Source organism: Solanum tuberosum, unplaced genomic scaffold, assembly GCF_000226075.1.
Source record: "Solanum tuberosum cultivar DM 1-3 516 R44 unplaced genomic scaffold, SolTub_3.0 scf00443, whole genome shotgun sequence".
Classification (NCBI taxonomy): Eukaryota; Viridiplantae; Streptophyta; class Magnoliopsida; order Solanales; family Solanaceae; genus Solanum; species Solanum tuberosum.
The window spans coordinates 311,987-339,400 of NW_006239434.1; the positions used below are offsets into that span (position 1 = coordinate 311,987).

A 27,414-nucleotide genomic window follows, 5' to 3' on the forward strand; every position below is an offset into this window, starting at 1 on the left:
TTGATTCAAAAGAAGGAATTTTGAACTATGTTTGAATTTAGGGTTCTTGATTCAGATTTTTGGGTGAAAATTTAGGGGTTTTGTTCATTAGGGTCGGGTGGGTGGGTTATGTGAAGGGAATGGAAATATAACCGTTGGGTTAGATTTTTTTAATTAAAAAAATAAATAAAAATGACTTTATTAGCGTGTTGACGCGCTCAACTATGTGGAGCGAAACGCGCCCTGGGTTGGGTGACGGAAGGGGGAAATAAATATACTTTTATGTACTTAAGGTGTGTAATAGGTCACTCCATTAGTTAAAGTGTGTAAATGACTTTTGGGTATACGTTTAGGGGGCAATTTATGCCTTTTGCCAACTGTTAGCATACTTTGATATGACGTTCAGCAGAAAATCTGAATTTGGAATTTATTAGAGTTCTTTCTGCCAAATCTCTGATATACAACTTGCAGGATCAAAACCAGCAGAATTTGGACCTATGCAATCGCACGTCATCAAGAAAGAAGCTGGGGAGGTGTGGTCTTAATTTTATACACACTATCAATCGACCCTTTGAATTCCAAAATTTTAGATTTAAACAGAAGAGAAACATATTGTTAAAATAAGTATTGTAAATAATTAGCTGGTTAGTGAGTTTGTTAAGTCAGTTAGAGGTTGTTTAATTACTGCTGATTAGTTAGACATTGTGTATAAATAGTGACTCATTGTGTATGATGAACTAAGTCGGTTAAATCAATTCACTGTTATATTCCCCTTTCTTCTTCCTTCTTTCTGCAAACTGCTCTCAAATAGCTAGATGATAACATTCAACATGGTATCAGAGCTACAGGCTATTACGGAGATCTAGCTAATACAGAGAGCACAAATTCCACTGTAAAATTGGAAGAACAGTTGAACGCCGACCCTAGATTTTTTCTGCAAAACAGCTCACCGGAGAAGAACGAAGAATGGTGAATACAGTCGAGTCATCGGAGGAGCAGAATACTCCAAATCGAGAGCAAATTCACAAGTTTACTGACATTCATCCCAGAAATCCTCTGTACCTTCATCCGTCTGATACTCCAGGTAGCATTTTAGTCTCTCAACAGCTTACTGGTATTGAAAACTATATTGGTTGGAGTAATTCTATGAAAGTAGCACTTTTAGCAAAAAATAAAATTGGATTCATTGATGGAAAGTGTCGCAAGGTTGATTACAAAGGAGATCTAGAACATGAGTGGGAGAGGTGTAATGCCTTTGTATTATCGTGGATTACCAATTCAGTTTCGAAAGAACTGGCAAATGGATTGATGTTTTCATCTAACGCACATAGTGTCTGGAAGGATCTAAAGGAGAGATTTGATAAAAGCAATTTGACTAGAATATATCAACTGCATCGTGAAATCAGCACCATGAGTCAAGGCACCTTTACTGTTTCTGAATATTATTCTAGATTGAGAAACCTTTGGGACGAATATGTGTCACTAGTTCCTTTACCGGCATGTGAATGTGACAAATATAGAGTTTATGCAGAACATATGGAGAGACAAAAACTTATGCAGTTTTTAATGGGACTTAGTGATAGCTTCGCTCAGTCGAGAAGCCAGATTCTTATGACTATTCCTAGTCCAAGCTTGAATCAAGCTTACAATATGATGATGCAAGATGAGAGCCAAAAAATGCAGTCTAGCTTGATATCTAACTGTGTGTTGCTTTTGAAAAAATTGGATGTTCATGATCCTACTGTTTTAGCTTCAGTACAAAGCAACAAATTCCAACCAAACACAGGAGGATTATACTGTGATCATTGTCATCTAAGAAACCATACAAGAGCTAATTGTTATAGGTTGATTGGCTATCCACAAAATTACAAGTTCCAAAGGAAGAAAGGTGTTGATGATAGGGGCTACAGGGGACAGAACTATGCTAATAATAGAGTGCAGAATTCTGAGGGTAATAGAAGAGCTCAGGTCAATAATGTGAATTGTGTTGAAGGCCTTGACATGGGAAGAAACCCTGCTCCTGACATTCCACATTTTCAACCTGCACCATGTTTTACTGCTGATCAATACAATCATTTGATGAAATTAATTGATAAAGAATCTTCATCACAGGAGCCTGTTGCCAACATGGCAGGTATACATCATAACCTTTCCTCAACATTCAGTACATTCAATGCTTGTTTTCCTACAGGTGATGATGCAACTCCTTGGATTATGGACACTGGAGCTACTCATCATATGGTCTCTAGTTTGGATACACTACTTCATCCAACTCTTGTTTCTTCAAACTCTAACCAAGTACATTTGCCAAATGGTCAAACCACCCTAGTCACTCACACTGGATCTGCTTCACTTTTTGCCAATACTGAAGTGAAAAATGTCCTTTATCTTCCTCATTTTACTTACAATCTATTATCCATTTCCAAACTCACAAAGGAATTGAATTGTTGTGTCTGTTTCTATCCTGATTTCTGTCTTTTTCAGGACCTCTGCAATGGCAAGGTGAGAGGGATTGGTAAGGAAGCAGGAGGTCTCTACATACTTCCATCTACCAAGAAACCATCACCTGCCACTGTACTCCAACATTCTTCTGCATTACATGCCTCATCTTCTTTACCAGATGTAGCTTCCATCTGGCATCAAAGACTTGGTCATGCTCCTAATACTGTACTGCAGAAGATTGCATCTCTGAAGCCTCATATGCATAGCTCAGTTTTTTCTTCTTGTCCTATATGTCCTCTTGCAAGACAAACTAGACTCCCTTTTCCCTCTAGTACTCAGAAAACTGTATCCCCTTTTGAACTACTTCACATGGATGTTTGGGGACCCTATAAGCAATGCACTTATAATGGTCATAGATTTTTCCTTACTATTGTTGATGACTATTCTAGAATGACTTGGATTTTCCTGTTATGATTCAAAAACAACTACATAATGATATGTTGTTCAAGTTGGGAATGCTGGACATATTCCATCACCCAACTTGAGGGGGAGTGTTAAAATAAAGTATTGTAAATAATTAGCTGGTTAGTGAGTTTGTTAAGTCAGTTAGAGGTTGTTTAATTACTGCTGATTAGTTAGACATTGTGTATAAATAGTGACTCATTGTGTATGATGAACTAAGTCGGTTAAATCAATTCACTGTTATATTCCCCTTTCTTCTTCCTTCTTTCTGCAAACTGCTCTCAAATGGCTAGATGATAACATTCAACACATATATATTATCAATCACTGTTTAGATAACAATATTATAACTATGTACCTTGCATTTTTTTTGTCGTGTGATTAAAATAATCTATAATAATAATAATAAAAGTGGTCCTACATGTTAAGGATCATTATCAATAGCAAAGAAGGAAACTGATTGTGCAAAGTAAGACAGTCATCAAGATACATTCAGAACAAAATTTGTCAAATAATTTATTACAAATACTCTTGTGTTATAATTTTCTGTAGGAAAAGGATCTTAAAGTAGAGCGTGAAATCAGCACGTTAGTGGTTACGAGGAAGCTGGTGAAGTTCACAATTGAACAGATCAATTCATTCATTCCTGACAAAAGGGTGGTAGGACCAGCTGGGGAACGGTGTATGAAGGGTTCATTGGGGGATTGTCTGGACTTTCCAGTGATTTGAATGGGGAAAGAGTTGCTGTCAAGGTGGGAAACTATTTCTGTGAGGAAAAAGAGTTTTCTACCGATGAGAACTACATTCAGTGGAAGGTAATCCTAAATTCTACCGTGTTTGTTTATGTTCTTCTTTCTTTATATAAACTAATTAGTCTTATCTTTTTTTTAGACTGAGATTATGCTACTGTCTGAGATAAAACATGGGGGTGTCATCAAATTGGTCGGTGTTTGCCGTACCAATCTAGGTTTATACCTGGTTTATCCCTTCTATGAGAGGGGAGATCTCCAGAAAAGCATTGAAGGTAAATTCTTTTAAGTTTTAATATTACTGTGTAAACTGAGTTTATAAAACTGCAAATCAATTGTTTTTTTTTTTGAGAACTTGATATTTAAAGCCACATGTGGGGTTGATTACTATAAAATTCCTTCCTTCATGGGGTTGTGTGCTAGATTGGTTCATGGCTTACTCACTTTCATCTTTTTTTCCGTATCATATCCCAACTACGTTTAGTAATTAGATCACACTCTTGATTATATTAGGAGTTTTCCATTTCCACCTAATTGATCAAAAGTTGTCAGTAGATGGACTATTGTACACAGATAATTTTCCTTGTTAATACAATACAGATGCTTCTTCTCCAACAATAAGTTTGGTTTGTTCTCTTCTTTCATATCGCCTAATCCTGTCCCACTTTACAGTTTTAGATTGGGAGAGAGCATTAAATGTTATCACGAAAGTTGCTGAGGCACTCAGGGTTTTGCATATGCTTATGGTCGTATGCAGGGGCTTGAAGCCCGCTGACATATTGTTGGATCAAAACTGGAACCCTGTATTGACAGATTTTGGGCGAATGAAGATGTATGGAGATGCTTTAAGTGGATCTCGTAAATTCGATAATGAAAACTTCATCTTTTCAGGTATTGAGAATAAGATTTTCATTGTTTAGCAAAAAAATTTCAGAATTCAGTTTCATTCTATACAATTCAATTATTTAATAGGCTGTTCGTTTTCTCAGGACATTAGGACCATGTCTTTCACTATGACTATTACTGTCTGTGTTTTTTGATGCTCCAAGTGTTGATGAAGGAGAAGGAAGCTGACTTTAAAGTCACTGTGCCAAAGGAGAGGAGAATCATGCACCTGGATTTTGATTCTCATTCGTGTAACTATTCATCCGAACTTTTAGAGCAGGCACTGAAACTCAAGAAACAGAATTCTCATGCTGTCCATTTGGATTTCTTGAAGACGGGTGGATGTAAGGTGATCGTTGCAAGAAAAGTAACAGATTTGGCATTTCAATGTTTAGACGAAGGGGGCGTAAAGCGGCCCACGGCGGAAGAAGTGGTAGAAAGACTCAATAAGATTGTCAATCCACCGCCTGCTCACGGTGGAAGTAGTAGTAAATCGTCCAAGTGACAGTGCTGAAATTACCCTGTGACCTTGTTTGAACTGTTCTCTCTGGTTCAGTCATTTTCCCAAACTTTATATTGATCTTTGCTTTTGTTCATCTGTAATTGTTTACCTTCGATCTTAAAATGTAAGCGTTTGATCAAGTTAGTAATTGAAATATTTGTGGATAAAAAGTAAATGTGTCAAGCATCGGTAATTGGAAGTTTTTGCCAAAGTATATATACTTGTGAGATCAGCAATCAAAGTAAAAATAGGACATGTTCATTCAGACGACCCTACAAGGTGTAAAGAAACTAACGGACAAGAGATTATTGTGAAGTATGTAGTAGGGTCTACTCCCTTGTATTTAAAGATTCAAGATTAGTAGTATCACATTATCAGCTTTACACCTTTATGAGCTAGCTTAGCTTGAATTATTGACACATTTCCAACCAGCAGAGTGTTTAGCAGAGAGAGAGATTACTACTCTGTAGAATTTGATCTTCAACCAGAGGCATCATCATCATTCGAGATGCTAATTAATTTTACATTTAAGAAGCAATGCATGCCAGAATTACCAAATATGTGAATACACTGAGCATTTTTTTTACTTGAATGAATCAAAGTGTTAAGGTATTACATTCCCCATAGACAACAAAAGGCAATGCACTGGAAATACTAATTGCTGTTAGCTTAAACAAAGTAGTAATTTAAAACTTTTCAAAATAGCCAACTTCAGAGTTGAATTTGATTGTGCTAAACTATAAAAATGTTAATTATGACACCTTTTCTCAAGTTAAAACTAGTAGTATCTTTTTCTTAATTTTAACATTTATCTTTCTTCAACCCATATAAACTAAATATTACTTTACTCCTTGTATAATAAATGTACATCTGTGCGTAAGGCAGTCGTTCAGTCCTTATTGTGCGATTCAAGTCAATATTCATCATTCTTTTTTATTCTATTTTTTTTACCTTAAATTTTTTCATTAATAGACGCAACAAAAAATAATACTGCAATATAACCAGTATTAGAATATTACAATATAACTAGTTATTAGAATTGAGTCGTCTCAACAAGATTGGTGAGGGGATTGAATAATAATAATATTATGTGTAATTCAAAAGTGAGTTTTAAAAAAGATAGGATGTACGCAGACCTCATAAAATAAGAAGGTAAATAAATAATAATACAAATTTTTAATAATAAAAATATAATATAAGTTACAATAATAAAATCTGACTAAAGAATTTGAGAAGTTTGTGTAATAATATCGAAATAAAACTTTATATAATGATAAGATTGGCAAATTGCAGTGCTTGAAATTGGAATAAGACCCCATTTTTTTTTTTTTTTGTATAAGCAGACAACAATAGATTTTGCTTAATATACTATTTAGAATATACAGTAATAAAAGAATAAAAAGACTTAGGTAAAACATTATTGTATTTTCTACCCAAGAATGAGATTTGTTTATTGTTATTAAAAATTATTATTAATAATAATAGGTAAATAGAGATCCCTTTATTAGGGTTCCTACCTACTTGCAATCTTTGAAGTATATACAGAGAGGATGAAAGAAGGTGCTGGAATATGCTGCCCAGTTTTCAACTCAGGTAAGTAATTTTTGTTGGGCATAATTATGTGTGTTCGGATGGATGATCCATTCACCCTTAGATGTCTCAAATTCCTAACAGGAAATCATTGTCTTTTAATTGGGCTTTACGCAAATAAGAATATCCCGCCGTTTATGTATATATTAAATCTTGAAAATCCTTAACGACGACGGGTGGCCTAACCTTGTTTGATAACGCTAATCAGGTTATAGAATTTGTTCTAATATCCAATAAATTAGCGGAAGTATATAAAGTTGTTCAAAGACCAACTGAATTTTGTTATAATAAATAAATAAAGACTCAGTTTCTACTAAGTATTATCATATAGTTTCCCCTTTCATTATATTTTAGGCCAAAGACGGACTCTGCCAATTGTAACGCCCAAACTTTCTGCTGCTTTTCCATACTGGACAATATTATTCCATGTTTTCTCGAAGAGATTTATTGTTTCGTTATTAAGATGATGATGTTAAACTTTCAATTTGATTTAATTTGTGTATTTCTAACATTTTAAGTTGATTGGTACTGATGTTTTACATATATGTGTTTACTTGATTATATATATATGTCCAATCAATTGTTTTGGCTAATGAAAGATTCTTTTTAGGTACATACTTACCTAGTGGGGGAATTGCAGGAGATAGAGAAGAGAATGATAGTTTTGAAGCTATATTTGAAGCCATGAACAACATTGTTCTTCTTCCTGGAGACTTTGTAATGGCTTTTCTGTTAACACTACCGGTGAAGTCACTTTTGCGTTTTAAAAGTGTGTGTTGGTCCTGGCATGACTTAATCCTCTCCCGCCGCTTCATCAACATTCATCACGATGGAGCCAAGCGCAGCAGCAGCAGCTTGATATGTTTCTACAACAACAAGAATGTCAGTAGGAGAACAACATATAACAGCGTCTCAGTGTCTGAAGATGGAACCATTACCCCTTTATCTTTACCTCCTCCTACTCTTTATGAAAGACATAAAATTTACGTGGCAGACTCTTGTAGAGGCATGGTATGCTTTTCGTCTGGATTGTGCCCTCAATCAGTGGTGGTGTGGAACATTGCTACAAGGAACTTCAGGACTTTCCATGGCATAGTTACTAATAGAGAACCACATCCCAGAAATCATATTACAATGCGGTCTAATCGTGTGGTGATTGATCTAGCTACAGGTTTCACCTTCCTTCCCATCACCAACGAGTACAAGTTGGTTAGGGTCATTCTCTACTTTAACAATAGCGTGTATATTAGAATCACAAGGTGGAATGATAGTATGATATTCCTCCCAGCAAAGGAAATGGACATTGATTTTCCGTATAAGATCACCCAATTTGGTCGTTGTCTGAATGCAAATGATGCTATTCATTGGTTAGGGCATAAAATCGAAGGAGGAGGACCGAGTATTGTGATTGCCTTTGATATGATTGAGGACAAATTTCGAGAGATATCTACACCATTTAATATTGGGGACGCCGAATCTTGTAAATCGTACCACCGGAAGCTTTCACTACTGAATGGAAATAGACTAGCTATTTTTGGTTCATTATATAGTGACACTCCAGGTTATGATTTCTCATACACACTTTGGGCTCTGAATGACTATGGAGGTGCTTCAGAATCTTGGGCTAAGCAATACACATTTGAAACACTTTATGACCTGCAGCCCATGGGTTTTTGTTTTAATGGTGAAGTGGTCGTCATTAGAATGGACGGATCATCAGTAAAAATGGGTCTCTACGATTGCCACACCGATCAAATTAAAGATCTTCCCGTCGTTATTAACAATGAGCTGTACTACTCGTCAATCTTCGATTACAAGGAGAGTCTTGTTCCACTTCCCCGCACCATCAACAACGTTTGTTCTTTTAAAGATTGCCCTTTTCAAACATCAATCAAGAGATCGATTATTGATCCTGATGATGATGATGATGATGAATTATAGCTTGTTTAGCATATGTTAAATTTTTTAATTCAAACAACTCTAAAGATACATCATGCATTGGAAATGACTTAAAAATACGCTCCTTTCACCTTTTGCTCTAAAAATATTGTCCACCTTTGTTTTTGAATACTACTATATTTCTACATTGTTATTGATTAAATTTAGATAGATGATCAAAGGAATTAAGATTTCTTGGTCATTTATACAAATGAATATATTAAAATATTTTTTTTAAAATCTCTTATATGGTGATGAAACTAGGAGCATAAGCAACAAGAAGGAAAGCAACAGTTTCTAAAGAGAAGAATTTATGTGCATTGCGCTCTGAATGAATAAATCTTTACAAAATAATGTATATTTTAATTATGTAACAACTTAACCGACTTGTAACCAACTCTAACTAATTCTGTGACTAACTTTAACTAACTAATTAACCAGTTATTCACTGCTATTACATTAAAATTAGTTAAGTATAACGAAAGTCATTAAATTATTTTTTTAAAACAAAATAGCACAGAAATCGGTAGGAGTAAATAAAAATGATTTTTTATTCTTTATGACCAATTTTGGTTTTATCAAAAATGTGATTTAAATGTAATTTATTTCCAATCTGTTTGATTCTGAATAAAACGGTTTTTGTTTTTCAAAACTATAAATAGAGCACAGTACTACTGGTGGAGTAGAGAAAATAGAGCGAAAATAATCAGTTGAAGAATCAGTTCAAAGCATCAATGGAAAACGTGGGATCACCCTCCCCCTCCGCCGCCGACGATGGTACGCCGGGGCAACCAATCTCCTCCTCGACTCCTCCGGTGCCGTCATTTCCAGCTCCCCTCGGCACTACCGGTGTCCTTCCCGTCAATCCAACTGAAAGGCGGAAACGCGGAAGGCCGAGGAAGCATGCTACGGAGAGTTCCGCGAGCCCTGGGATGACTGCTCCTTCAACGTCTCAGGTCACCGGCAGTGGACTTTCGTCTCCTACGGCAGATGTAGCGAGCCCTGGGATGACTACTCCTTCACCGTCTAAGGTCGGCGGCGGTGGACTTTCGTCTCCGGCAGATGAAGCGGCGGTTTCTGCTGTGCCTGTGAAAAGGGGTAGGGGAAGACCGCCTGGTTCTAAAAGCAAGCAGAAAAGTGTTGGTTCGGGTAAATATATATCTGAAGTGAACTTTTATACTAGCTAGCATTGCTTTACTTTATAATTAGGGCTTCAATTCTTTATACCATATGAATATTTCTGCTCGATTTTCTGGGTTCTTGTTAAGTTTAACTAATTTTCTTCTGCAAAATCTTTTTTCCCCTGCATCGAGTTGAATTTTCTTGTGCAAAATGTTGAATAATTGCCTGCTTTATGATCATTCATACTAGTATAAGGAGATGCATTTTATTTTACTGTGTATTCTTCATAGCTAGCAATTTGGAAAAGATTTATTTTGTCCTGTTAGCATACTTTGATATGACGTTCAGCAGAAAACGTCTCATTCCCGAATCTGAATTTGGAATTTATTAGAGTTTAATAATTTGTAGTTTGGAGTTTAACAGTCTTGGTATGTTCTTTCTGCCAAATCTCAACTTGCAGGATCAAAACCAGCAGCGCTTGGACCTATGCAATCGCACGTGATCAAGATAGAAGCTGGGGAGGTGTGGTCTTAATTAACCTCTCTTTTGATCAGCTTGTGTTTTGCTCTTTAGTTATCTTCTCAGTAGAAACACCGAGAATATAGTAGTATATAATGTTTCTGAATATTCAACTCAGTATTTCCAGCTTTTTGTCTTCTCAGGATGTATTGGCCAAAATAATGTCATTCTGCGAAAGTACCTCAAAATCAGTGTGCGTTCTGTCAGCCAATGGTTCCATATCTAAAGTATTACTTCGCCAAACAAGTGCAATTGAAACATATGAGGTGTGTATCAAGTTTAGCATGTATATATGCTGATCTACCTTAGATTTTATCATTTATGTCCTAGTATGTAACCCCTCGATCAAATGTATCAAACTTTTGGCTGGATATACTTCAGTACACCATCACATGATAGTATAAAAAATTGTTGGTTAACTGGTGCAGGGACTGTTCCAGATCATTAATCTGTCTGGTTCCTTCTCTGTCTTGGAATCTGGTGGTGAATGCAGCACAGAAGGTGGCTTGACTGTGCTATTTGGTGGTGAAGCAGATGGTAATATTTGGGGGGGCAGTGTGGCAGGGCTCCTTACAGCAGCAACTGCTGTTCAGGTTTGACATAGAAACTGTCCTATATTCAAATCCTAGGTCCGCTTATGGGAGCCTTACCCCTTGTTACTTGGTGCGCAGGTTATTGTTGGCAGCTTCAGCACACAGAAACAGAGGCCGCTGAAGTCAGACACACTAGCTTCTGGAGCATCAACATCCAGAAGTGCTATGTCAGTAAGTGGGCCTGATAGTCCTCCTGATGAAACTGGGAAGAAGAGAAGCTCTCCTGGAGTTAAGGGTCAGCTGCCCTGGAAATGAAAGAACCTTTTAAAAAGAATGCTTCTCTTGTTGATAATACCTTCCCTCAACCCTTGCTTGGAAAAGGAATGTTTCTCTTGTTATGTTTCATGTTGATAATACCTGTGTGATGTGAGAATGGATTCTGCAGCTCGTTTGATATTGCCCTTATGTTTGAGCAATTTGGATACTTTAGGTCCATTGCTAGGCAGTTATCTTTTTTGTACAAATATGACAATCCTTTTTCAGATTTATGCACAGAAACATTAGAGTCTAAATTCTAGTTTTACTTTACAGCTTCTTCATTCCTTACTTAGCACTATTTACTAGTATTTCGTTATTCCAGGTTAATTGTGGTTTATTGCTATAAAGAGCATAATGCTATCATTTTCCATAGGAAACGTGTCATAAATTGCTACTTTGCTTTAGTTGTCTGTACATAATGAACAAAGTTCTTGCATAACGTAGAATAAAAAGTCCATTAATGTCACCGATTGTCATTTCGTACACCACTAGCTCCCTCAACATGTTCAAAACGGGTACTTTAAACCCCCCAAATTCATATAATGCTAACTTGCTTGACGTGACTGACAAATCAGCAGCATCCAAATTGGATTCTATGACAAAGTAACTATTTAATTTTCACATTATTTTAATATGGTTCTAATTTCGTAAATAAAAAATTAAAAAATAAAAATAGCAAGGCAAAATATAAAATTAAAGGAAAACCCTCCTCCCATCTTCGAAGCCACACACCAATTGCCATGGCTCCGTCACCAGGGGAGCCATCACCTCCAATATCAACTTTTTTTTTTCCTTATAATCACCTTTCAACCAAAAAAATCAAAAACCTTTCAGAAAGACCATCCGGAACAAGTACAAGGGTCTCTCTCTTAAAAGGCCATTCCACCTAATTAAAATCCTCTTTAAGTATAGTATGGTATTGCACCCTTCGATACATTTAAAATATACTCTTATATTGGGCATATAGCACCATAATATATTAACACCAACAAGAAAATACAAGAGAATTTGAGTGTTTCCACATTTAGTTCTCATCATCATCATCATCATCAAACCAACTATTGCTAAATATTACAAATAACTTTAGCTGTGAATACAAAACTTGACCTCTAACATCTCGCGGGATGTATTCAGGCAGGAGTGAAGGCCTCTCATGAATCTAGGATACAATGGAATATCACATAATCTCAGTGTCTTGCCATAACCAACCACGGACCAGGACAAGCATTTTCAACTCTTCATGACATGGTACGACTCTTTGCCATGGAAGGGCAAGCATTTCCTCTTTCAAGGTCATCAAACGGTGCAGATCAATCTCTACAAGGAATCAGGGCAAGGTAGCAAACTTGAAGGCATCCGCATGCCCGATTGTAATTCCCCCCATTGAGCAACTTTAGGTGTTATGGACATTTTGCTCATTTTATTACCAAATTCATCGAGATCCTGATCATAACTTCGGGCAGCTCCATCATTAGGTATATTTATCCCGTTCCCTGCTGTACAAATTTCAATATCGTCTTCATCACTAGTACCCTCATCATCATCATCATCGTTGTCATAAGAGCTCCGAACCATTGACCAGTACACAAAATTTGGCCGGATGAATCTTCCAAAAACATATGGCAACATGAGACAAAATTACCCACTAATTAATAGAAGAATCACCAGGAAATTTTCACTCTGAGGTAAGCAAGGAGCTTCAATATCCAACCAGCCAATTAAAATGAACAAGAGAAGTCAAAAATGCCAATAAAGAAACAAACCTGTCAGATTTCATTAGCAAACATGGATCAAATGGAAAAAACGTGTCAAGCCTCTCTCTACCACCAAAAGCCATTGAAAGTTCTGACTCAAGCAGGTTACTTGATACAAAGTTATCCGGCACATCAAGATGAGTCACTTTTGCCAACCGAAGAAATTCTTCCACTATTGATGGCAAGCATACCTGTTGACAAAATATTCATTGGACACTAGAATTAACAAAGAAGTAGAGAATCCACTAACAGAAGCACATCCAAGCCTTGGATGAGTTCTCATTTGAGTCCCACTAATATCAAAGAAAAAACATAAGGAACTTTTAAACAATAACAACTACCCCTTAATCCCAATTTGGGATTGGCTATCAACTCCTCCACTTTATCTGGGCCCGTTTCACCAACACTCAATTATTTGTCTTTGGAACAATTTAGGGTCCTCTAAAATAAGAGATTTTTTAAATCTCATGTTTATTCCAACACTAACTTAAATATCTAACCAAAATCTTATAAGAGCACTTTCAAACACCGACCTAATGCAGATGGAACCAATGACCATATACCTTGATATCACCTAGTTGGTATCAGCTCTATGAATACTTAGCTTCCACTATGTTCTGTTGTTCGCTAATCCACATGCATTCTCTAGTAAAATTTTCCTCTACATGCTTTGAGTTAACACCTTTAATCATCATAATGACGCACACGAATCAATGTATTTGGAGGTGAAAACAGGGATGTTTAAACCATCTCAGTCAATCTCTGTCTTTTGTTAAAGAAAATCATTGCTAGTCTTGCCTAATCATGAATTACCGTGCATCCATCATCGTAACATCTGCAACTCATCCTATTAGTCAGGCCTTCAAAGCTAACATTCAATTTCTTACGAGCTAGACTATAGAATTTCTCTCCCTTTGAAAAAATCCTCCTACGAATTGCATCGCAGTCCTGTATCAACCCCACCCCCTTTTTTTCAAAAATGGTAATATATTATTGGCAGAACACTAGAGAACAATGTACACAACAAGATATCATACAAAGCTAGATCCCCAAAAATGGTTGTAGCCTATTCCACTAGGGTATCTATGAGATATAAAACGATCTTGTCCACTATTTTTATCCCCTATCTTGGTTTTCTGATACATATGCACCTAGTCATTTCCCTAAACATCGAACCATTTTTTTTAGATGAAGTTATTTCATCAAAAAGGCATCAAGCAGATGCAAATAGAACAAAAGTGAGTTTGTTAGCACCATTACAGTGAGCCCATACTAAAGATAAGGAGCTAACAAAGTCCAAAAAGCTTCTGGGGAGTTTACAAGGAACAAATTACTCCAGCTATACAAAATTATAAGACGCTCAGTCTTGAGACTGATTAGCAGTTGCTATTCAATCAAAATGTCTACGGTTCCTTTCAGTCCAGATACACCGAACACTGAACCTTCTATAAAATTGTGTGTCTGCATTTAAGCACTGTACCTCTATCAAACCACATAATCTCACTCAAGTTTCTCTTTCTTAAGTGGCTTCAGAGGTATAATGATGAGAGTAACAGTTTATGGAAACATCTCATAAATGCCAAATATGGTAGGAAAGATCTTTGGACTCCTACAGTCCAATCATCATCCAGGCGGGGGGGTCTGGGGAACTGTTAGAAGTTTGTGGAATGAATACAGTTAACTTGTAAAGCTGAAGCTGGAGAATGGTAGAAATATCCTTAAGCTTCAAGTCCAAATTTTCAATGCTATTTGGATGCTCCACTAAGAAGAATGGAAAGGTAGCTGAATTCTACTCGTAGACCTGTCAAAGTAGCATATGCTTTGGGTGGGGGCAGCAAAGGAAGTTTGTCTAACACAGGATAAATTTACTGAAGACATTATTTTTAAGTAAGAGATGCTACATGTATGAAGACGAGTTAGAAACAGACAATCATCGTCTCATTCATTGCAAAGTGGCAAGGCAGTGTTGGGAGCTATCCCTTAACAGGTAAAATATTAATTGGGTTATGCCACCAAATGTAAGGAGTCTACTGGAGACACGGCAACATCAAACAATGGTTAAAGTCAGCAGTCACTACAGAGAACAATTCCCGTACCTGTCTTATGGACAATATGGCAGGAGAGAAACAGAGTTTGCTGTAAAGGGACTAAACAACATTCATCCAGGATCAAAAATAGATGTCTTTTGAATATATTCTTTTGGTGTAAAAGAGTGTTATGAAAAACATGGATGAGTATTTAGATTTCTTAGAAGATATAGGGCATATGTAGTTCTTTTTCTGGTTCAGTTTAGTCTGCTGTGTTTGTACCTTCTTGGTACCTGTATTTATAAACATTTACCATATCAATTTTTTAATTTTTCTTATGTTATCGAAGCTTACAACAACGAACACCTAAGACCAAAACAAGTTGGGGACAGTTATATGAATCTTCAATGACCCTTTTTTCCCCTTTTTTCCTATGTTGTCTAAAGCTTGCCAGGCATTTATTCTTTCAGAATGAAATAATAATAAAAAATAAAAAGAGAGAAAATACAAAATAAAAAAGAAACTTAAGAGTCATAATAGAAAATGAACACATTACCATTAATGGGCTCAATGGATGCCTCAGGATATCCTCTATATGCTTTGATATACGTGATCTGATGCGAGGAATAGCAAGCATTGATCTCATGCGAAAGCAAAGTACATACATCATGGCCTGCAATATAATCAACAGAATCAGTAACAATTTAATTGGATGTCAAGAAAGTTTCTGAAAGTGATGTGCTAAAGAAAAAAAAAAGAATGAAAAACTATTCTCTCGCTTTGATTGGTTTCCAAGGTAAGTCCTCCTTCAAATTCCCTACATATTTTGCAGACTTAATTTGAAAGAAGTCTTTTAATTCTTTATAATTAAAAAAAAAGTCCTTTTAATTGAAAATTTTCAACCATTTCTCTAAGAAGTTTCCTGTAATTCACGGAAAAAAAGAAGATAACTTTCTAACACTTCTCTTTTCTCTTCCTGGCACGTAAATGATACATAAATAAAATTAACACCAGGAATATAATTTGGAAAGCCTTCAAATAGATCCACGGAAAGGTACAGAAAATATCCACCACTCCTCAAACAATATAAAAAGAATGAAGGTCTCTGTGAGTGAGGGAGTGGGACAGACTACTGAAGGTTCTGACTAGAACAAAGCTGTCAAGTACCTGGCACCCAGCATAGAATTCCTTGTGAGCTTTTGGATTGATGCTGCCACCCTGGTTGGAGCAATAAGTGGAACACCATTCCAGCAAACTGAACCCTCACACAAAAAAAGAAAAGAAATCTATGACTTGACATGCATTTCAATTCATTATTGACCAATGGAAGCAACTCAAAACTATAAAATATATTGTGTATAGAGTTGAAGATGTTTGGTCATCGGATAAACCTTTCTACATATTCAGCAACAAATGAGATGGGCAAAAACTTTGCACGAGCCAAATAACTAGCAAGATAGGCAACAGCACTCATTCTGCAAGAGACCAATAAAAGTATTAGTTCCTCCAAACAACCATGAACAAAATGAATATAACTAGAAAATATATAACTACCAGACCGCCCCAAACCCCCACCCCCCGATGAACTAATAAGCAAAGAACTATCACAGTTATCAACACTCAAGAGAGTATCAAATGTATTCAGTTGCATTTGAAATTTTAAGCAAAAGATCACAAAAAACACGTCAAACCTTCTGACAAGTAAAAAGAATGGCAAATGCCTTCTGTCTTATCCAACACAACTGACGGGTTACTGAAGCACGATAATCTGAGTTTTAAGGACCACTATTTTGATTTTTTGATGGCATGTTATCTTAGCAGCCTATGCAGAAAGTCTGCTAGTTTGAGTAAGGAATACTATTTTGACTTTGAGTGCACGAAAATTCAATGGCAGGATCATAAAGGGAACAATATTGAGACCCAAGCAATACCCCAACAAAATCTAAACAAGCACACCTCCCCAACATAGCATATTTATTATAAAAGAGAGGAGAGATGAATGCAGAGTTTTTAAAAAAAATGTCTCTAATAAACAGGGACTGCAGACTGTTGATTTTAGCTTCCAAAATTATGTTTGAAGATGAAAAGGTCTTGAGTTCATCCACCCAGTATCATAAAGAGTTACATGCTAAGCACTCAGACAGAACACCAAACTTAGCAAGCAGTTGTGTATCCATAATACATGACTAAACATATTGATCAACAAAACGGAATGTCAGGGTGAAACAAGTGGGAAGGACAAGAAAAAGAAACCCAAGATTCAAAATTCTTTAATCCTCACCTCCATTCTGGATATTTACTTGACTTAAATTTATGAAATAGTGTATCAGCAAATCTCCTACCACAGTTTTCAGGATCCAGTGAACAGGCGTAAAACAACACAAACTGCAATAACAGGATCAACAACTTTAAGTTCCAAAGGGCAATAAGTACATTGAAGTAAGAAAAATTAACTAACAAGGTGTTCATCAAGTTTAGAAGCGCTGGGAAAAGAAAGACTAGCCTAAGTAGCGGAGGATGATAATCGTGCATGTTACCTGAGCAAATTTAGACTTGTATGCCATCAAAACAGTTTGCTGAAAAGACTGGAGAAGAGTATGAAAAACCTACGCCATTTGAAAGAAAAATAAAAGTAAGAAAAGCAAGGAGCGGAGTTAGAAATTACACGCTGATGCATCCACTTTACCTGACTCAGGCGTCCACTCTCTTTGCAAAAGTTAAGGTGTTCAAAGGTAAGCACAATTAAGCTATCCAATTTCTGAGCATTGAGATTTCCACTAAAATACCGTTCCATCCAAGAAATTTGGAGCTGGAAGTAAAGACTTTGTTAGTATATAAAGGGCAGATGACAAACACCAGATAAAAAATATGGATGAGCTCAGTCAGTAGACTGCACGGCCCTTAACCTTGTGGTCGTGGGTTCAATCCCCACAGTGAGCCCTCAAATAACTTTACTTGCAAAAAAATAAAAATAAAAAAATGGCTGAAAATCAAACAATAAAATATAATCAATCATCATTTGAAAGCCTAGCGTACAATACAATACAGTATTTCTGATATTCCTAAAGATTGTATTGATACAAGACAACCACAGACTAGTTCATCGGGGGGGAAAAAGGGATAGAACTTAACACAACAGGAAAGAATGACCATTTAGAACCAAAAAAAGACATCTTCTCATAGATGGTATTTGTGACTCACCCTATTTGTGTTGATACCAAAATCCAATTGTATACAACCTTTAAATGGTTGATCAACACCGTGAAAAAGGAAATTTGTCTACACTTGAATATGGGAAGGGTGAAAATAGTGTTGTGGGCAAACTGACCTTTATTAGGGAAAAACAGATTTGAAGAAATAGTCCTTTTAACCACTTAAACTCTGGTTAAAGTTTGCAGAGTATCAAAAAGGCAAATTTTCTAAATGTTGACAGTCACTTCAGATTTAAATAGAAACATTCTAGGAAACCCTCTTCTGAATCATCATGTAATCGTTATCTACACTAAGTCTCTTCAAGACTAAGACCGATCATTTTTAATAAGGTTAATGATTTTACTCATATTGGGAATCCCTCTATACAAGTATTATAACCAAAATTAAAGAAATCTGGGCTAAACATGGTTCTATACAAAATTTCACCCAATCATCTAACACAATACAAGATCCTTACGGATGCACCAAAAGAAACTAGAGAGACAAGGCTACTCCACGCATGTACAAAATCATCCTCCCCTCAAACGATCTCCTTTTTCTCTCCTTCCATATTACCCTCACGAAAAAAAATTCCAATCAAATAAAAGGAGAGAAGTGAACAGAATAATGCAACATTATGTACAAGGCGTCACTTTTTTACACAACTACGTGATTCTGAAATACACCCCCATACACAAAAAAGAAGTCAAGGAAACAAATTTAGTGGCAGTGCCAACACTAAAATACAGAAGAATATCAGTTGAAAGATGAAAATCACCTCATCACCATTTTGCTGGCCATCATCCATTGGCCATTCCAGATCTCCCAGCTCCATATCGAAGATGCCTTTGGTGAAATCTTCTTGTAAGATATCATCCCATGCTATATCTACCTAAGAAACCCAAGGACAAGAAACCAAATTAACTTAGTGCAACACCTTTTAGAATTTACACAGTGCCTGAGTGAAGGGTTGATTTCAAACAACTTACATCCAAATCTATTAGCTTATCCATAATTGCCACAAGCATTGTTCTCCCAACAAGATCGCCAATTGCTCCACTCTCTAGTTTTAACATGTTCTCCACATATATCAAGATCAACTGCACGGAGGGGGAAGGGGGTGGAGGAGGAGGAGGAGGAAATATGGCTAAGAATTTAGGAACTTCCAGCAATAAGGAACACAACACAGAAGAAAGTGTACCAACAACGAGGTTCTGGCAATGCAAGTTTAACTAATTCAACAAACGTCAGTAGGAGTGGAACACTTGCAATAAGCTACATAATGGAAGAATTTTCTTTGTAAAGAAAGTATCAATCTGCACTTACTGGTTCCTTTGTGAAAATGTGGGGCATCCTCTCCGTTATCATTCTCTCAAGTCTCAAGGGCGAGAGAGGAAGTAACTTTGCAATGTATGTTAATGTTGAATGGACACGGTCAATGACTTGGCCCTTCCGTAGAATGCCAGGTGGCTGATTCAATAATGATATGAAGGAATCAGGAGGCATAAAATTGCTCACAAGCATTTCCAAGCACAAATCGACATACTGCCCACTGGATGCAGCCTACAACGTAGGAGAAGAGTCATGATCATAGAGACTAATGACCAAAACACTGAAGATAGTAGCACTAGAGCCACATACCAAGGATATATTAAATTCCATCAAAGCATCCATTACATCAGTTCCATAGTTCCACATGCTCATTTGTAAAATCTGCAAGCAAATAAGACACTTTAAGTATACGATCCTACCAGTGCCAACCTGTATTCTTCAAAAACACAGATTGAGAGAGTTAATACAGATATTTAGAACTTACAGATGCTATAAGAGATTTATGGTGAACAATGTCTAGACAAGAAACTGATCCTGACAGAGCTTTTAAACATGTCTGAAATGCAAATCCAAAATCAAGCAATAATAAAAATACAAAGTAAAAGAAACCACCACAAAAAGTGATTGGAAGATGACCAATATATATGCAATCTCTAAGGAAAACATACCACCAGTAGGGCCACATCAGGTAAAACGCCTTCATCAGGGTGCATAACACGAAGAAGCTGCTCATATTGGTCTGGATCACCCTAATATACCAACATTTGGCTATAAAAATTGTTTTACAGTGCTATAGTAAATATATGGAAACTATAAAGGAAGTTGCATTGCACATGCACCAGTGAAAACAGCAACTAAGAAGGTTCAGACATTTCACATCTTGTGAAAATGTTTGCCAGGAAAGTAAACGAAGTGGGGACGGGCAAAAAAAAACATTAATTTCAGCAAAAGGAATCAATGAAAATATTTGGCTGGCTAGTACTTGCTGAATAACAATGAGATAACTAACGTCCAAACATTTGACTCTTAATCTCCAAGGAAGTCAACACCCGACCCAGGTCAATCAATCTGGAGCACCTATGTCAACTTCAATCAAATATTCAAAAGAGACATCTTAGCAGGAAGGATACTTTTCCTTTCGTTTTTAGATAAGTAATTTAGCCAGAATAAACCGTGGCTAGCAAAGAATTAAGGCAAAAAAAAATAAAAAATCAAGGTTTATGCTGACTCATACAATTGAACCTTGATTTCCCATGCAGTGGCATGCACCACCAAACCCAACCCAATACAATTATATAAGAACATAATAAATATGTATCCAAGCATCCAACCTGGAGAGCAGATTTAAGGGCATGTCTAACAAGTTTGAACAAATCTGAATCTGTAATCTCAGCAATCTCCATCTCAGCACAACCTGCCTTTTCAGCATGTAATTCCATTCCCATTATGTTGACTTGGGTTGAAATATTGCGCAAATTTCCTGTGAAACATAATCATGTAGAAAACCCCTTGAATCATTTCATCAATGAACTCATGACAATGCTTATTCAAGAAAAAACAACAGTTAAAAATGCTGAAGTATGCACATCTTTGCAACAGTCTTTCCTCTTCTTCCTTTGTTTTTTGGAAGATAAACTACAATTTATAAAAAGATGATCATCCAACAAGACAGAATAATATTACAGTCTTCTAGCTTAAGATCAAGTTCTAAGCTGTTACTTTAATCTTTATAAAAAATTCCTTATCATAAGATGTGCATTAAAAGTGACTTCAAATGAATGACTGGTTTGCTGTCTTTGTAATCACTGAGCCCTTTCAATTCAAGCATGAAATCACAAGTATTTCTCAATTCAAAAACAGCAATAACACCGATATAATCAGTAACTTCATGGTGTACGTATTCAGGCAATCACAGAATAGTACAATCCAATTCACCAAAAAATCGTTTTTTACCATTAAATTTCGCTGAAAAAAAGTGCTATTGTCTACTAAAGACAAACAGAAAAACGATAATAGGTAGAGAAAAGAGAATCATACGCTTGATTTCGTCGGAGAAGGAGAAAGTGAGTTGCCGGAAGAGCTGGAGTGGAGCCAAAGCGGCGCCAGGCAGTGGCAACAATTTGAGGGCTGAGAAAAGTTCAATTTGCGCCTATTTCAACATTCTTTTCTGTTGGTGTTAATTGGGCCGAATCAGTGTAAATTAATTGGGCCTAAAGCGATATTGGCCCATAATACTTTCAAAGGATTTGTTAAGGCTAGCCTCTTGGGTCTACAGGCTTGATCTTGAATCTTGATTTCTTCTGCATTGAATTATGCAAAATATCAATCAATAATTTTCGCAAATAGCCCTATAATAAACTTAACTATGATCCATAGCTATAATTTGTATATTTATGGGTTGCAGCTACAATTTAAGTTGTCTCGTTTGTATAATCTTCGAGTTTGTATATAATTCACTGGTTTGTATGATTCGCGGGTTCGTTTGTATACTAGAGTTATTTTTGTATAAACTCGAAATAACAAAGTTATACAAACACAGACATCTAAACTTTAAATTATTACACAAATTATATTATACAAAATTACATTATACAAAAGTTATACAAATTCCAAATTATACAAACATGCGAATTATACAAACTCGAAATCCCAACCCACATAATCATCACTGAATGTTAATCGCGAGTGATAATTATCTAAAACTATAACTAGTATATATTTGCTTAACCATGTAATTTTCCCCAAAACTTTACTTGCCACTTTTTTAACCCAATTTCGACAAATTACTTTATAAGGTTATTCGGCTAAATTAATTTATTTTTTAAAATGGCTACCGTCTTCTTCTTCTTCTCCTCCTCCTCCTCCTTCTTTGGAATATCAATATTATAGTTTATTTACATAAAAAAAATATATATTGACTATATAATATAACTTGTTAAAAGTTATAGAAAATATACATTGACTATATAATACAACTTACGCTATTCACGAGCTATACACTAACAATATATTATGTTACACTCAAAAAGTTGGATATAACTTAATTATACATGAAGTATATATTGATAAAAGATAAAGTATACACTAACTATCAAATCTCAATCAACTCAAAATCATCTCTAAGTTGTTCCAAAATTTTGATATGGCATTCATGTTTTGAGTATTTTGATATATAATTCCTTTGAAACGATTTACGTTTTTGATACGTCAATGAGAAAACGTCCTTATGTTTATTTGAAAGTTTCATGTTGCTATAGTGAAGTATTGTTATATAGTATATATAATTTATGTATTTGATGTTTTGTTTTTATTTAGATGTTATAAATAAAAATATGTAAAATTAGAAAGAGTATGAAGATAAAAAAAAAAAAAAAGATTACAATAAATATCATTATAGTTATAGAGAAGTAAAATAAAATATGAAAAGTTTTAAAAAAAATCAAATTATTACGATGAAATATATTATAATAAATGATTGTTATAATAAAGCTTGTCTCGATAGTATAAAATGCACGTGAGTAGTTACTCGTATTGTAATAAGAGCTTCCTTCAACGACATTAAGAGGATTTAAGTGGGCAAAATGACAGTTAATTTATTAAACAATCTTTGTACATTGTGCATACAATATTGTACATTGTGCACACGAGATTGTACGTATGATTAATTGAAAAAAAGGAAAAAAAATATCCTCGACTGTTGCAGTTAGGAAAGCTAATTCTCCGGTAAACTAATCGGCCAATGCCAACTCTCGCCGGAATCTGAATACTGATTTAAGCTAGCTAACTTTTGCCTCTGCAATGAAGATAATGAGTTGTTTCTCCTCTAATTTCAACTTCTTTTTCCTTGCTTCGTATATTAAGTTATATCTAACTTTTTGAACGTAACATAATAGTATATAGGTTAGTGTATAGCGTAAGTTATATTGTATAATCAACGTATATTTTTTGTATAACTTTTAACAAGTTATATTATATATATTAAGTACATACTTTTTATGATTTTTTATTACTCCATCTTTTATGTAAATAAAATATAAGTAATATTGATGTTTAATAGTATAAACTTGTTCCAAGTCTTCCAAAAAGAGATATAAATGCTGTCTTATAACATAGATTGGGCCTGGCAATGAAAAGCAGACAAGGAGACAAACGAACGGGGCCAGGAGAGAAAAAGTAGGGACGCTCACAAGATAATTCTCTAACACTAGGCTAGCGTTTGATCACAGATTTTTAAATATTTTTGATAAATATTATTTGAGTGAAATTTTACCATATATTTGGTCATATTATTTGGGAAACATATTTCACTTTTTAAAAAAATATGATTTATACCCATAAGTTTTAAAAACTATCAAAACTAACCATAAGTTTGTATTACAAGTTAATTGGATCTCTGTTACAACAAATAACAAGTACTGTTCATGACACTGGAGCAATGTGGTAGTTTGGAGTGAGTGCAACAAGCATCATTTCATACATCATGAAGTAGACAAAGTGTTGCATCATTTCATACATCGTGAAGTAGACAAAGCACCTGATTTTGTTACCCTGAGCCGATTGTTCATCATTTTCATCAACAACCATATATCATCGATCACTTTCATATTTCATCACTACTTTGGTGTTCACGTAAAAAATTATGTAATACAATGCAAACAACTATTATAGAGGGTGTTTTTGTAAAATGATAAAAGTTTGGTGTCAAATTTCAATTTTTAAAAGATTCCAAATAATGAGATTTGGCTCAAATACTAGAAAAAACTAGTATTTGGGAATTTGAGATATTTGCCAAACAATGATAAATTTTATGGACAAACATTATTTGCCAAATTTCCCCCCAAATATTACTTGGAAAATCTATGGCCAAACGGGTGGTTTGTTAGGATGTATAATTAGCTGTGTTATTAATATTTTATTCGATATATGTTATGTATAACTAGTATATGTGAAATCATACTATTAGCGATATACTGGATTTTAATGCATATATTAGCATAGCTCCTAAATCATTTTCACATTTTTTCTATCATATTTGTGAAGAATAATTTTATAAATAAATTATACAATAAACATTATTTTTATTATATCAGACAAAATTACAAATATATTATATTTAATATTATTCTCATACACTGATCGGGAAGAGACATGGCATGTGTGGTTGTCCATGTGGATGGTGAAGTTGCCATCTTTTCATGTCGAGAAAACTAGGGAGAGCCAATTTCGTATGCCAGCCCATAATGAGAAGATATTGATATTATTATTAGTAGGAAAAGAGAAAAGGAATATGAAACAGAAGAAACGGTAATGGCGTGAGGGTGGAAATGGCAGGCTACGTATGCACGTGCCTATCATCCAACCGAATTCCAAAGATGTTTCACTCTCTCAAACCACCACATCTGGACCTCTTTTTTATACACACTGGGGCCCATATCTTTTTCCTATAATGGATAATTCATCATTTACAAATCTAAAATATGACAAAACAAATAGTATAAGTGCTGTCTGATGATGAAAAGAGTACAAATTTTATTCTTATATTATACTCCATAGAGAGAATTTATTTTCAAAACAATTGGATAACGTTTCACTACATGAAATAAGAAAATCTTAATTTAACACACTCAACAATTTGTGAATAAAAACTCACTAATTATTTTACATCACTTTAATGATTACATATGAGTTGATCACATCTCTCTGTGCATCGTGTCCACCCTGTTATTTACCATGATTTCAGAGCTTGCTTGATAGGTGTTTAAAAAATAATATTAAATATAATTGTGTTTTTAACAATGACAATGTATAATATATATGGGAAAAGGTCAAAAATGTTCTTTGTTTATAGTTTGGTTTAAAATGTCCTTATCGTCAATATATTGATCCAATAATGCCTTTATTATTATTTAATGGGTCAAAAATACTCATTTTTCAAATAAATATATTATTTATTTTCTGATAATATTTTTAGAAATTAGCAAACTTTAATCCTACTTCAATTTAGATAAAAATGAAAATTAAAAATATTTCTTATTTTATTATCATTATTTTTCATCGTTATATAAATAAAAATTAATGATGGATGTACTATGATCTTATATATATAACATATATTAGCCGTCGAAAGAGTACATAAAGTAATTTTATTTTAATTGATAAAATGAGATTAAACATAAATACATTTTTATTTGTTAAAGTAATTTTAAAAGAAAGAAAACAAGAACAAAGTTCTTTAATAATATTTTGTCCAGAAAGGGCATTTTTGACCCATTTAATAACTATAGGGGGATTTATGGACCAAAGTACTGACTGTAAGGGCATTTTTGAATCAAAACATTGATGACAAGGCATTTTTATTAATTTCACATAGTTTAAGGGCATTTTTGACCCTCTTCCCCAATAATACCTTTAGTATTGCTAATATCATAATTCTTACCCCGTATTAGTTATACATAATACAATGGGAAAATTATGCGATTAAACAAACATATACTAGTTAATTAGCTAACATAGTTATAGTTTGCATTAATTACAGTTTGGAACTTACTTCTAGCTATAATTACATTATCTCTCGCCTCTCTCCCCTATCTCTGAATCTTGCTCACCACTCTCCTTTTTTTCTCCCTCGCCTCTCTTCTCTCCCTGCCCAATCTCTCTCTCTTGCTTCTCCCTGCCAATCTCTCTCTCACTTTATACAAACACAAATATATAAGTTGTGTTTGTGTTTGTATGAAGTGAGAGAGATGGGATATACAAATCATATACACTTATAATTATACAAATACAAATTTTTTCCTACCCAGTTCTTGTCTTTCTCTCTCTCTTGCTTTATACAAACACAAATTATATAAATACAATGTATAATTTGTGTTTGTATAAAATGAGGGAGAGATTGAATATACAAATACAAATGTTTTAACTCGATTCAATTGTATACGAGTTCAAATTGTATGCATATATAAAAATACAATAATTGATACATATACATAATAGTTACATATATACAATTATCTAACTGATATACATATACAGTTCATCTTTCTCCACTCTCTTCCCTCTCCAATCTCGTTCGCCAGATATACAAATACATATGTATACCAATTACATATGTATAATTACTTTGACAGATATACATATACAATTTGATATATATACATATACAATTCGCCTCTCTCCACTCTCTACCCTCTCTCACTCGCCTCTCTCCTCCTCCCAAACTCTCTCGCCACTCTCGTCCCTATAACATGTAGTTACGAATCGTAATTAGCAAACTATAGTTATGGAGCATGATTAAGCTATTTTTGAGTGGCTTTACGTGGAAATTTAACTAATACAATACCAACTAATAGTTGCTTTATACATAAATCGAAAAATATGTCAAACACAAGATTAGTGACATCAAAACTAATACCTACATTATTTTCTTTAATATCTTCCGCCACACTACTCCTTAATTATTACCTTCACGCAAAGTGTAAATATTGTCAAAAGCTATTGTTTGTAGCATAGCATGACTAGCATCATATTAAAAATACCTTGCCTCAATTCATTCCTTTGAAGAGGTTGCATTTATTCCACTTTATCTCTTCTATAAATGATTTATTGACTGTTTGAATTAGTCGATAAACATGCAAGAGAGAATTATACTATTGCAATTTGCAAAACCATGTGACAACTCACATTAAACAACAAAGTATATTATTATATTATATATTATATTATAAACGTTCAACATTTTCCTTAGTTAATGAATCATGTTCAAAAATTGATTAAAAGTATAGTCCACGCAATATTAGTTCTTACCCGTAAATTGATCGTGGAAAGAAGTAGTTGATATATACTATACTAGTTGTATTAAATTGTTATGTGAATCTGAAACGTAGATAAAAAAGGACAACATACTCTTTTCCACATATTACTATTATTACTATATAAGAAGAGTGAATAAAATTCACTCTTCTTTTGACACATGGCACCAAAAAAAAGGAGAGGGTTGAACATAAGTCTCAAGGTGAGGGTATTTTGGGTATTTCAAAATACCCTCACATTCACACTTATCTACTAAAAAAA

The 27,414-nt window shown here is 34.7% G+C and overlaps 5 protein-coding genes across 5 annotated transcripts in view; 4 read left to right on the top strand and 1 right to left on the bottom strand.

Moving 5' to 3' along the window:
• LOC102601361 (cell wall protein RBR3-like) overlaps nt 1–5,228 on the top strand; it is an 11,069-nt gene extending 5,841 nt beyond the window's left edge. Inside the window, exons 2-6 of the mRNA XM_015304141.1 lie at nt 451–512; nt 3,436–3,698; nt 3,775–3,907; nt 4,305–4,523; nt 4,622–5,228. Of these exons, the coding sequence (XP_015159627.1) occupies nt 451–512; nt 3,436–3,454 (81 nt within the window). The 3' untranslated portion in view covers nt 3,455–3,698; nt 3,775–3,907; nt 4,305–4,523; nt 4,622–5,228. The remainder of the gene's footprint in view (nt 1–450; nt 513–3,435; nt 3,699–3,774; nt 3,908–4,304; nt 4,524–4,621) is intronic.
• Nucleotides 3,784–5,022, top strand: LOC102604940 (probable L-type lectin-domain containing receptor kinase V.3). Its single transcript, XM_015304129.1, has 3 exons — nt 3,784–3,907; nt 4,305–4,523; nt 4,682–5,022. Exons 1-3 carry the CDS (start codon nt 3,784–3,786, stop codon nt 5,020–5,022), a joined length of 684 nt encoding a protein of 227 aa, XP_015159615.1.
• Nucleotides 5,229–6,509: 1,281 nt separating the features above from the next.
• Nucleotides 6,510–8,602, top strand: LOC107058441 (F-box protein At4g19940-like). Its single transcript, XM_015304143.1, has 2 exons — nt 6,510–6,612; nt 7,250–8,602. The coding sequence occupies exons 1-2, from the start codon at nt 6,570–6,572 to the stop codon at nt 8,548–8,550; spliced, it is 1,344 nt and encodes a 447-aa protein (XP_015159629.1). The 5' UTR covers nt 6,510–6,569; the 3' UTR covers nt 8,551–8,602.
• Nucleotides 8,603–9,224: 622 nt separating this feature from the next.
• Nucleotides 9,225–11,299, top strand: LOC102602026 (AT-hook motif nuclear-localized protein 8-like). Its single transcript, XM_006364777.2, has 5 exons — nt 9,225–9,696; nt 10,130–10,191; nt 10,332–10,454; nt 10,617–10,781; nt 10,860–11,299. Exons 1-5 carry the CDS (start codon nt 9,282–9,284, stop codon nt 11,034–11,036), a joined length of 942 nt encoding a protein of 313 aa, XP_006364839.1. The 5' UTR covers nt 9,225–9,281; the 3' UTR covers nt 11,037–11,299.
• A 672-nt stretch (nt 11,300–11,971) lies between these two features.
• LOC102602356 (RNA polymerase I-specific transcription initiation factor RRN3) lies at nt 11,972–21,475 on the bottom strand. Its single transcript, XM_006364778.2, has 16 exons — nt 21,382–21,475; nt 20,676–20,824; nt 20,013–20,093; nt 19,829–19,900; nt 19,654–19,725; nt 19,339–19,575; nt 19,002–19,112; nt 18,791–18,904; nt 17,507–17,629; nt 17,358–17,426; nt 17,102–17,205; nt 16,212–16,295; nt 15,988–16,075; nt 15,377–15,493; nt 12,803–12,984; nt 11,972–12,645 (listed from the first exon to the last, which is right to left on the bottom strand). Exons 2-16 carry the CDS (start codon nt 20,787–20,789, stop codon nt 12,357–12,359), a joined length of 1,857 nt encoding a protein of 618 aa, XP_006364840.1. The 5' UTR covers nt 20,790–20,824; nt 21,382–21,475; the 3' UTR covers nt 11,972–12,356.
• Between the last annotated feature and the right edge of the window lie 5,939 nt (nt 21,476–27,414).